The sequence below is a fragment of the Dama dama genome, chromosome 27, assembly GCF_033118175.1.
Source record: "Dama dama isolate Ldn47 chromosome 27, ASM3311817v1, whole genome shotgun sequence".
In the NCBI taxonomy this organism is placed as follows: Eukaryota; Metazoa; Chordata; class Mammalia; order Artiodactyla; family Cervidae; genus Dama; species Dama dama.
Window position 1 is genome coordinate 56,103,270 of NC_083707.1, and position 12,735 is coordinate 56,116,004.

At 42.8% G+C, this 12,735-nt stretch overlaps 1 protein-coding gene across 1 annotated transcript in view; it reads left to right on the forward strand.

Annotated features, from left to right (window-relative positions):
* Positions 1-12,735, forward strand: part of WDR7 (WD repeat domain 7) — a 336,383-nt gene that overhangs the window by 236,559 nt on the left and 87,089 nt on the right. Inside the window, exons 22-24 of the mRNA XM_061131100.1 lie at positions 9,616-9,733; positions 11,715-11,864; positions 12,611-12,693. Coding sequence (XP_060987083.1) covers positions 9,616-9,733; positions 11,715-11,864; positions 12,611-12,693 — 351 coding nt within the window. The remainder of the gene's footprint in view (positions 1-9,615; positions 9,734-11,714; positions 11,865-12,610; positions 12,694-12,735) is intronic.

Here is a 12,735-nt window from a genome sequence, read left to right on the forward strand (position 1 = left end):
TGTAACTGTTACCACCTCTTGATTTTTTTTCAGTGAACGACATTTCATTTTTATCATTATTAGCCTTTAAAATAACTAGAGTTCTCCGCCCTTTTCTCCATGGCTGCCTCTCCACATCCATGCTTTGGGCCTGTCTTTCCGCTGCCTGCTCTGTGCTCAGAAGTGGACACCAGAGCAGCAGCTGAGGCTTGACTAGGACGCCGTGACTTTGTCCTCAGGCTGGGCATCCCCGTTTCGATGTCCCAAGATTGCCGAGTCGGGGAGGGGAATTCATCTCAAACCTAAGCAGCTGCCCTCCCCCCTCACCTCCTGTCCCACCGCCACGCTTCCTGAACCTCACCTCTGTGTCTCCTCGCTCAATGCCCTTCAGCAGATTATTTCACCTCTCACCTCAGTTCCGTCTACAAGTTGGGGCTAAGTAAACACTTGCATCATAAGACTGGTGGTCGGTGGGTTTGTATTTGTCAAGTGCTTAGAAGAGCACTTAGCACATATCAAGACATTGGATGGATGTTGCCGCCTGATGTTGGGCGGGGGGTGTGGATGGTGACGCCATTGTCATTGTCCCGGTGTTCGACAGCTAAAGAGACACCCATTTCTAGAAGGAACACTTCCACATAATGGCAACCACGGTAATTTCTGAACACAGGAGGCCTGAAGGTTCTTGGTTGACTTTAAGGAGTAGGAGGGACGATGCGCCCAGGAGTTGGCAGTAGCCGTAAGAGGCAGCTGGCCTTTGCGCAAAGCCCGACATGTATTTCAATCTTCTATCCTCCCCTTGGCCGCAGCTGTGGTTGACACCTTCCCGGAGTCAGCAGAGCGGCTTCTGTTACCTCAGCTCTCCTGGTTACCCTGCTGCTCAGTCGCTTCAGTCGTGTCCGACTCTGCGACCCCATAGACGGCAGCCCACCAGGCTCCGCCGTCCCTGGGATTCTCCAGGCAAGAACACTGGAGTGGGGTGCCATTTCCTTCTCCAATGCAGGAAAGTGAGAAGTGAAAGTGAAGTCACTCAGTCGTGTCCAACTCTTCGAGACCCCATGGACTGCAGCCTACCAGGCTCCTCCATCCATGGGATTTTCCAGACAAGAGGACTGGAGTGGGGTGCCATTGCCTTCTCCTCCTGGTTACCTTGAGAAGCCTTTAATATTTTTGATTGTCCAGAATTCGCTTCAACTGAATTTTATAGCCTATTTCAAATCTGATCCAAACACAATTTCAATAATTATGTGGTCTTGTTTTGTTGCCTGGGAGAAGTGATAGGTTTTTATTTTAGGCTAACCAGTTAATATTTTATTTTGTGTTTAAATAAGTTCACACGAAGCTCATATCAGCAAACATAACGATGTGCCGTGCTTTATCTACATGGAGTACGTCCACAGACACTAATGCTTGGGTTCTCAGTAGGTAATTTAAATCTTGCTTTTACATCCTTTTCTGTCATGAAGGTTAGTATAACTCTCTCCACACAGCTCTGAATAAATGAACGTATCAGCATGTAGCCTTGAGGAGTTCAGTGTAATTTTCATTGTGATAAATTGCATAATAAGCAAGAAAATGTTTGCTTATTAATCTGTAACAAGATATAGATTGAAAATGGCCTGTTCCATCCCTGACACCCTTGGTACAGGCTGCAGAAGGACTGAGATTTGGCGAAGCAGAGAGCGGGGGTGACTGGGCATCTTTCCCTCCCAGTGCCCACGGGCTGCCCCTCCTGTGTCTGCCTAACTACACGCACGGTAATGGCACCCGGCCGCCTCGCTCCTGACTGTGATCTTAAGCTTGCTTTATGAGGAATCCTTTATGTTAGTCTTCTCTTTTTAAAAAGGGGAAAAAAAAAAAAAATACAAGAGTGCTTCCCTCTTTATTCCAACTCTTGTGAGTGTATGGAGGGGGTTCCCGGCAGGGCAACTCGCTCAGGCTGCTGCCGACTTCTGAAGGACACACGTGATGGGAGTTTCTGTCCTTCCCTCGGTCCCCTGCATCAGCATCCCCTGTCAGAGAGGACCCCTGAGAGGGCTTCTGAAAAGCTATATATGGCTCAAGACGAATAGAGCATTTTCCCAGAATTAAGGTTTTTAATTTCGAAATAGGACTTTAAAATCTTACATCTTTGGAATCAAAATAAAACCAGCTGTTTTCTACTGTTTTCAAACATTTCACCAAACTTTAAGCTGTGTTTATTAGCTAAGCAAGCATCTATGGAAGGGACAGTGTTAGGTGCTATATGTAGTGACAAAGTAGCGTGAGACCAAGATCCTTGAGGGCCCTTGCAGTTTTACAAGAAAGAGAAGATCTTACAGGAAGGAGGAGAGTAAATGGTATGGACATTCAGAGCATGGCTGATAAATCATAGCGGGACACCCAGACAGCACCCAAAGAAGAGTGTCAGATGAATCTTCATTTCAGTGATACAGTGACTCAGTGATTGTGGAAAGAGGAGGGGACAGGCGGGACAGCATAGGTGCATGCTGGAGAGGCTGGCGAGCAGCTCCACACGCAGGAAAGTGAAAGGAAACGTTCTTGTTTAGGTAATTTTATTCATTAATTTCTTACAGAACTTAAACCCTGGGACGCTCCCATCAAAAACTTGAACATAATTGCCTTCCTCGTCATCTCTTGGGAATAGAATTGGGGTCAAAGAGAGGATTGGTTTTACCTTTTTCTTTGTTAAAAGACTGTAAAAATGATTACAAAAGATGATGAAATGACTCTCAGAGAGGGGCTTTCTCTTGTCCTCAGTAACACTGTGGTCAATGGAAAAGGTGAGGTTCAAACCCAGGTCTTGCTGATACCAAAAGCCACGCTCCCACCACTGTGTCAGTACACCCAGAGAATTAAAGACCAACAGAGCACTCAATTTAAAACCACCTTAAACCTACCAATGAAAAGAAACTTGGGCTTCCCTGCTGGCTCAATAGTAAAGAATCTGCCTGCCAGTGCAGAAGATGTGGGTTTGATCCCTGAGTCAGGAAGATCCCCTGGAGGAGGAAATGGCAATCCACTCCAGTATTCTTGCCTGGGACATCCCATGGACAGAGGAGCCTGGCGGACCACAGTCCATGGGGTTGCAAAAGAGTTGGAGACAACTAAGCAACTCAACAGTAACAACATGAAAAAGACTTACAAGAGATCAACTCAGAGGTTTCAGATTTTAAAAATCATTTTCATCAAGAATTTTGTGCCTTCTGGAAATTAAAAGTGAAAGTCGCTCAGTCATGTCTGACCGTTTGCGACCCCACGGACCATACACTCCATGGAATTCTCCAGGCCAGAATACTGGAGTGGGTAGCCTTTCCCTTCTCCAGGGGATCTTCCCAACCCAGGGATCAAACCCAGGTCTCCTACATTGCAGGCGGATTCTTTACCAGCTGAGCCACCGGGGAAGCCCAAGAATACTGGAGGGGGTAGCCTGTCCCTTCTCCAGGGATCTAGTTAGATATCAGTAAGCCCCTTGGCTGTTCGGGCCTTGTATATGTGTTTATTCTTATGTATTCAAGCACCTGTTATATACTTTGCATTGTCATTTACAATAAGCATTTAATGAAGTCCTAGAATTTTAGAAACAAAACTCTTCCTCAGCAGCATGCAACCTACTGCCCTTAATATTTATTAAGTAAAATTAAGTTGTAGAGATGAAACAACTTATCTGAGGTTACACCAGCTCTGTGAGGGCTAAGACCATCACTTAGGTCTCCCAGTTCTCGTTTTACTGCTCCCATACCACATGGTTATGTCACCCTTTGTTTAATGAGTCATCCACAGCTATAATCTCATGAGAGGAATTTTTAAAATGAATAATCACGGGCTTTTTATTCATGACGAACTGTTTAACTGAACATGGAAGCTGCACCTCATTGAAATCATAGGTTGCCCCATCCCTTGCTAACTCTGAAAAAAAATAGAAACATACACAGTACTATCTTTTTTTAATAAATCCATGATTTTTTAGATCAGCATGGTTATGAACATATGGATAAAGTGTTAGAAACAGTAGAAAACCCTCCCTTTTTTTTTTTTTTAACCCTCCCTTTTTATGTATTAAAGTACAGAAGGATCCTCGTGCTCTGGTATGTGCTGAGCGGTGTGATTCTGATTCTAGCTGTCCTAATCCACGTTGCCGACCTTTACTCTGAAGGAGACCAGGGCCGACCCCGAGGCTGAAAGTGCCAGACTCTTACCTCACACTGCTGTGATGGACGGGTGTGGATGAACTCCACCAAGCCCATTGCTTTTCTGGAACATTCATAGTTGCCAGACTTCAAGAAAGAAACATACAGTCACTGGAAACCACACATGCTTTGATAGCATAGATAAGTCCTTTATGTTAGAAAGATTCTTTCTGAATGATATGAAATAGAGTTGGAAAAAAAGAACTGACATCTTAACTCAAATCTTGAGCATGTTTTTTCGATTTGAGGGCCAGAGAGTAGAGAACACATCATACAAACACTGAGGTGCTTTAGGCTTCCATATTTAAATTATTTTTCCTATTCACATGACATTTATTCTGAATAGAAAGTTTGTAATTAGAGGAAACCGCTTATCTAAATCTGCCTGCAATGCGGGAGACCTGGGTTCAATCCCTGGGTTGGGAAGATCTCCTGCAGGAGGGATTGGCAACTCACCCCAATATTCTTGCCTGGAGAATCCCATGGACAGAGGAGCCTGGCAGGCTACAGTCCATGGGGTCACAAAGAGTTGGACACGACTGAGTGACTCTCACACATGCACTTACCTAAATCATGCTGGCATAGACTTTGATCATTGTAAACGTATAGAGCATATAGGAAGTGTGTCTAAAGTATAAGCACTTCTTGGAGGAATTACTACCTTTGAGTTTAGGAAATTAGTGCCACCTGTGACTTATCAGATTCAGGTCCCACATGACAAAGAGGAGTTGCTGATTTGTTATTGCATTTAAGACAGTTGTTAATAACACCTATTTTACCAGGAAGGGGTAGGAAGGGGCTCCCAGATGGCATGTAACTATGCATTTACGAAGTAATTTTAGTCTTTGATTTAGAGGGGAGCTTACTGCTCGTCTTGGTCACTCAGGCTGCCACAACAAAGCAGGTAGACTGGGTTACTTAAACAACAGACACGTAGTTTTCGCAGTCCTGAAGGCTGGGAGATTCCAGAGCAGGATGCTGTAGAGACCTCATTCTGAGGCCCCTTCTCTTGGCTGCTAGGCGCTGCCATCTTGCTTTGTCCTAATATGACTTCTTTGTGGCCAAGATTGGAAGCACAGAGACAGAGCAAGCACTCTTGTGTCTCTCCTAAGGCCCCTAATCTCATCACAAGGGCCCCACCGTCGTGGCCTTATCTGATTATCTCCTTAGAGGCCCAGCTCCATACACTATCATCTTGAGTCCTGAGGCTTCAACATATGAATTTTAGGGAAATACAAGCTTTCAGTCCATAACGATCTTGACTATGATTTGCAGGTTTTTCTGTGAAAGTTAAAGTGTTTTTCCCCCTGGAACATTCCCCTACAGCATTCCTTAATTTGATAGATGGGGAAGTCTGACAATTGTAGGAAGTGCCGTTTAACTGAAGTGGTCTTACATGTAACTTTAAAAAAGCATTTACCTCCATGGGGTAAGGATTAGAACAGGATTAATGAGTAGTCAGGTAAGAAATGAGCTTGGCCTGAGTGGACTCTTTTTCTATTCATGGTTTTTATCTATAATATCTTTCATCTCTGGTATTTTGTATTGGATATATATTCTGAAATGCTGAGTAAAACAGGGAGTGTGGCATATCATATTTTTCAGAATAAAGACTGAAACCAAGACCCATCCTATAAACCTATATAACAGATGATCTGCATAACAGCCAGAAGAGCTGGATCAGGCAAAAAGACGGAGTTCTGTGTTTATGTACAGATTCCAGAATAAGACAGACACCCCCTTTTGTTTCAAGCCTCTGATAGTATGATCCTTCCTTGTTCAGTTAGAATCTCACATTATAATATATCACACACCCAGCCCACTTTTGATTTTCAAGATAACTACATGCAGAATTAGACTTTGTCTGTTGGGACTACCAGATCAATTACTTTGACTTCATTGCCTGGTCAATTCAGTCAAATAACTGGCTTAAGTGATTTTTTTTTTCCTGCTGAATTTACCAGGTAACTTCATTTAGTGCATAGCTATTGAGCTACCATTATGACCAAGGGCTGCACTAGGTACATCAGTGGAGGGGACAAGGGGATACACAGGACTAGAAGGCGCGGTCCCAGTCTGTGTGTTGGTTCACAATACAAAGCTAATTCAGAATGAGAGTCGGCGCTCAGGACCCAGCATAAACAGGTTTTGTCACTGGTTGTTTTTGTTTCAGTAGACGGTCACTGAGTGCTCTAGCAATTGCAGAATACCACGTGGGCTTCCACAGGAGTTGAACAGAGCGGAGGGAGGAGAGTAGGCCAGTGGGGAAGAGGGGTAGTGGAGAAGCATTAGCAAAATACTGCGATTGAAAAGGAATGAGTTTTAGGGACCAGCTTTGAAATTAGTCTGGCCTCGGGAGGATGGGCGTGCAGATGACAGAGTGATAAATTAGCGAAACTAGATTATGGAGGGTCTGAATCTCCAACCGAGGAGTTTAAGATTTTTCTAAGCACTGGACCCACTGAGCTTTTTAAGCAGGTTAACCATGAAATGGAGCCGGTGCTCTGGGAAGATTACTGTAGCAGTGGTGCACCGAAGAGGCTGTTGATGGGAGAGACAAGGTTTCTCTTCTTCCCCTGTTGCCTGGGCGACTCCTTTCTGTTATCACGCTCACAACCCACCCGCTTGTGCTCTGTGGATACTCTGAGGGTCACCACAGAGCCCTGACCCCGGAGCAATAGCTGTGTCTCCGTCCTGAGGCCCTGGCCTCAGACTGCCAGGCACTGAGGACAGGCATCCCTCAAATGCACACACCGACGTCTCTACCAACCGTTGGGTGGTCCAGCCTCCGTGGAAGGCAGTGGATGGCGCTCTGATATGTCTTTGGTTCGCTTCGTTCCCTGTTACCCTACAGCTTCTCTTCTTAACCTCATACTTTACCACTTCGCTTCCTGTAAGAAGTCTGCCAATTTCCCTAAATTCACAAGGTCATTTGCTGAGCAGGAGGAAGGGTGGTATATGACTAAGCCTTTCACGTGAAACCAGTGACCAGCAGGTTGATCTCATTTTCTTTGTTTCTATTTCTCTGGTGAGAAGAAGCATCTGTTACAACTGTAATATGTCACATGCAGGACTAGATGTTTTTGCATCTTGTTAGCTGATTCATTCTTCTCATCAACCCAGTGAAGTCAGTATTCTAATACAGCCATTTTAGAGACATTGTTCTGCTGTTTAGTACAGTCGCTCTCTGTCACAACTTTTATCTGCCCAGCAGTGGGTAACCGTGCACCCCCTATCTTCATTCAGACTGCTGTTGATACAGAATAAAGCAGAGCGAAGGTCCATGTCTTTTAATATACCACTAGAAACCTCTCTCGGGGATGCAGTCTAGCCAGTTATCCAAAGCTGTGAGTTTAGCCATGTTACCAGTCCATTCCCCCAGTTAAGCACGGTGTCGTCCAGCCGCTCCCCGTCTATTTTCTCCAGGGATTGGCCGTCCTAAAAGACGTTACTGTTACCTTGACTCCTCACTGAACTTCCCTGGACCTGATTTCTGCCGTGTAAATTGCTGGTATCACAGGCTTACAGGGATGTGCTGGGCAGATGCAGAAGGACCTGAGGGAGCACAGGGCAGCCCCACCTCCACCTTCGGTCCTCGTCCAGTTCTTCCTCCTCCTTGCGTGTGTCCCCAGCGGGGCCGGGCCCCCCTGGAAACAGACACCCCTGCTCCCTGGCTGACTGCTAGGGGGTCTTTCCAGCCTCAACATCCTGTGATTTTATTCACTTCAGGAAAGCTGATTTAGGTTTGTTTAGAATTAGTCAGTTAACGTACCACTTTGCATTTCATTGTCATCAACACCCATTCATCCACATTGATGAAACATCCTAGAGTATCTGAAATCAGTTTGGAGTTTGAAGTTTTTAAAACAGCCTAATCATGATCTGAACTTTACAATAATTTTGCAAGCAGTCTAGCCCAACACTATTCACATGGTGAACATTTCTTTTCCTGAATTCTCAATAGCAAAGCTCAGTCCAGAAGAGAAACAGCCTCCCTACGGAGCCGCTCTCTCTGTCCAGCCCCCTGGGGTCCCGAGGGCCTCAGGGTCGTCCTTGGGGGAGATGCGCCCCCCAGCGGGTCCCCTCTGGTTATTGTTCAGTAGGTGTTTGGTTCTTAGCTCACATCTGTCTTTTTTGTGGTGAACGTCAAAGGACAGCTCTCCATCGTCCTCTGCTCTGAGTTTCTCCTCTGTGTCTGCCCGCGGTTTTTGGAAGAAGTAGAAACACGTACAGTACCAGTCAAAGATTAAAGCAGTGTAGCAGTTGCAACAAAATGCGCAGAATTTTCTATAATCAATTTACTTTCTTGTAACAGTGATGGGAATGCCTAAGTGATGCCTCTTTATTTTCAACTAGAAGTTAATATAATGATTCATAGATTAATTACAGAGATAATTACAAACTTCTTACAAATTTTTAGTAAAGGTAAGTCAGTTGACACATGAAGCACAAAAACTTATTTGATTGGAGCAGGACAGATCTTAATATAATTTCATACAGATATTTAAATATCAATGTTATTTAGCTAGAGAGAGAAGCCGTTAACGGATCTGTTAATGAGTAACAAAATACACCCTATGGTATAGTTGATGTGTGGATCACGTACCACGTTTTAATGAAAAGTCTTAATACTTTCCACAGTAGTCTATATAAAGTATAATGGAAGCTTCCAAACAGAAAAATATTATTTTTTATGCTTTAGGAGTGGCAAAGGAATATATAGCACTACTATCCTATAAGGAGATAGATTTATTTCATCATGTACATATTCTTGTGTATAGCCTGGACTATATCCATGTGTACGTGTATAATGCTATGTGTATGTTCTTTATAGAGAGAGAATAAGTGTCTGTCAACACAATTTTTTGCAACAATACTGAATAACTGTGGGCAGAACACGCTAATTAGTAACTTAATTCTGAGAATGTTGAGTGTGGGGTAAACTGGCACAACTGAGGATATATTAATACAAACTAAAAAATAATTTTGTCATTTTCAGTTCTTCTGATAATTTAATGGACAGGTGTAAGTTTTGCTTCCTCTCAGATATAGGCCTTAAATACAGCCTTTTAACTTGGCCTTATATTACCTTTAACTTTTTCAAGAAAAAAAAAATGAAAAGGCCCTTCGCAACATTCTTCCCTGACTCCGAGCTCAGCGATATGTATGCAGAGCTAGTTCCTGATAATTTGTTAACAAGGCGTCTTTAACATTTTGGACAGATGCACATACTGTTTTCAATCTTCACGGTTAATTATTCGATTTTGTATTTGATGCCAGAACACCCTGACTTCTAATCACCGCTCATTGTTGCAAGTCCATTATATTCTAACTGTTTGAGTGCTCCCATTGACCTTGAACTGACATTATAAGCTGTGTCTAATCTTTTCAGTCTATATTTCTAATGCTTCTTTTCTCTTTCCCTTTTTTTCTGACCCCTGTTTAGCATCACAACGGGGCTGCCTCTGAGCCCCGCCGCCGACTCCGCCCGCTCGGCCCGGCACGCCCTCTCCCTCATCGCCACGGCCAGGCCCCCCGCGTTCATCACCACCATCGCCAAAGAGGTGCGAGCAGCTCCTCAGTAGGCGCCGGCTCCTCATTGAGAGGAATGAGTTCACCTTGTCAGCCGAGGTTCCGTGTGCATAGATAATCCTTCCAGTTTGTTCTAGAACAGAGCGAGTTAATAATTTGGCACTGGGATGAACACACATGCACCTGTGTGCCCACATGCTGAACTCCATGGCAGTGCGTTCGTTACTGGGGCTTTTGCATTCATTTCTCTTCTCAAAGTTAATTCACTTGTAAATATTTGCCAGCAGTTTCTCAATCTGAAATATAGCAGGCTGGTTCAAATTAAAAATCTATTAAAGGTATCCATGGTATCTACCTGTAATCAAAACTGAACTTATGTAACACTGGCTCTCCAACTGTAAACAAAAATGTAAGTCATAAACTTGCTAATTGTTTTTCCTATGGCATGTCACAGATAAAGACTTGAATGCCAATTGATTCCCACATTCTTAGTGTTCTAACTAATTGGCTACATCTAACTGAAAAACTAGTAAAGAACAATGAACCAATTATAGAGTCTTTCCTGTAGGTCTTAGTAGTAGGAGAGAAGGCAAGGGAGATAAGCTCCTAAATTTTCTTTAAAGGTTTCTTCCGTTTCAGCATGAGTAATGTGCAGACTTGGTGTCCGCGGGGCATGGCCTCTGCCTGAGTTCTTTTTCCTGTAGCTATGATGAATTTTTAAAATGCTAAATAAATACCTCTGAGCCTGCCCTGATAACCTACAACCTATTGGGCCTATGTCTGCCCCAGAGCCATCCTTAATAGGCGTGCAGCAAAAATTTCTGATGTGAATACAGCTAGAAGGGAGGAAGGTAGGGCCTAAGAGCAGACTGAGTTTCTATGAGGCGGTGGGACTCTGAATTCACGTCTAAAATGGATTCGCAGGCGGAGGGGCTTTGTTTTCTAATAATGCACAGTGTTACAGTGAGAGTCCACTGTATTTAAAACATATATGTCTATATTTTATGAATAGTATATATTTTTATAAAGTATATATATGTATACATGAACAGATTTATTAGACCTGGGATTTTTTTAAGCCAGTGTTTCATATCAGTGGGATATGCAGAGATAATATTGACTATACTAAATAAGCCTTACGTCAGTCCAGCCCAGATACAAGTCCTATAAATACCAGACCTTAAACTGCTTCTTTAAAGACAATAAGCAAGTATTCTATATTAATTGTGTTTTTGAACTTAATTTTCACCATTTACGTATGAGTCTTTTTATTTTTTTAAACGTTTTACTTTATATTGGCGTCTAGCTGATTAGCAATGTCGTGATACTTTCATAGTGTGGAAATGGTATCCAGACTGAGGGAGTGTTAGTCGGGAGCATGTACGCTCAGTTACTCAGTCGTGTCTGACTCTTTTGCGACCCCAGGGACTGTAGCCTTCCAGGCTCCTCGGTCCCTGGGATTTTCCCAGCAAGAATACTGGAGTGGATTGCCGTTTCCTCATTGATAAAGAATTCACCTGCCAATGCAGGAGACACAAGTTCCATCCCTGGGTTCGGATGATCCCTGGATAAGGAGTTGGCAACCCATTCCAGTACTCTGGCCTGGGAAATCCCAGGGACAGAGGAGCCTGGCAGGTCCAGCTCATGGGGGTTGCAGAAAGAGTCTGGCGGGACTTAGCGACTAAACAGCAACAACCGTCCCCTAATTGCTACCCACCTCAATGCCGAATACACAAAATTCGCAGAACTTCAGTTTGTCTCTTTTTAAAAATGTCACAATCAGTTAAAGTCTCATGTAATACCCAGGAACTAAAATTCCATTAGGAAATACATGTATTTATTGTACTAAGTACTTTCTTTTGCAATTAAAAGTGTCTCCTGACCCACCCGCAAGACGTTTGTTCTTGTTGACTTTTCTTTCTGTTGTATTAGTAAGTGAAAAATAACCCAGCAGCTAGAAATGTAAAGTCTGTGAGGCAGCGACCTTATCTACAGCCTGGAAATGTTTTCTAGGTGCACAGACACACTGCTCTCGCCGCAAACACCCAGTCTCAGCAGAATATGCACACCACCACTCTTGCCCGAGCGAAAGGGGAAATTCTGAGAGTCATTGAAATTCTTATTGAAAAGATGCCCACAGATGTCGTGGATCTTCTTGTAGAGGTAAGAATATTCTGTTGTTGTTGTTTTTTCCTTTTAAATATTTATTTAATTGCACCAGCTCTTAGTTACAGCACATGGGTTCTTTAGTCATAGCATGTGGGATCTGGTTCCTGACCAGGGATGCAACCCGGGCCCCCTGCATTGGGAGCATGGAGTCCTAACCACTGGACCACCAGGGAAGTCCTAAGAATATTCTGTTTTATATGATACATCCATAGCCTAAATTAAGTATTCTAGTGTAGTAATATAAATCAGCGTCTTTATTTCCAACACCTCTAAAAGAAAGAAAGGTAACTAAAGTGAATGAACTTTTGTATAATTTCTGAAGACTTTATTTAAATTTCCTCAAGAATCAAAATAATTGTTATGTTCATTTACCATTCACATGAAATTGGTCTGTTTTAGAGTAATTTTCAAAGGTTATAATCTCTTTGGTATCTTTCATTATAAATAGAACATATAGAGTTTGCTTAAATAAAAGCTACCTATCCTATATATAAAAACATGAAATGCCTTTCAAGTAAAGAGGTCTGGTTTCTTTATTTTACTGTGTGCTCTCTTTAAAAAATGGTTTTCACAGATAAGAGAAAGGATAGCCTATTGTATAAAGTAAGTATACTATAATTTTAAAGTAAATATGAAAATAAAATTAGAATTTTCATGCAAATGAGGCCTAAGTTAATAATTTAAATTATGGAAAATTACGTATTTGAAACTAATTTTAAATTTGTATCTTTTCTGTAAAGGTTATGGACATCATTATGTACTGCCTCGAAGGATCTTTAGTTAAAAAGAAAGGTCTTCAGGAATGTTTTCCAGCCATCTGCAGGTAAAGAAGCCTTCTATAGCATGCAAAGTGAAAAAAGTTTTA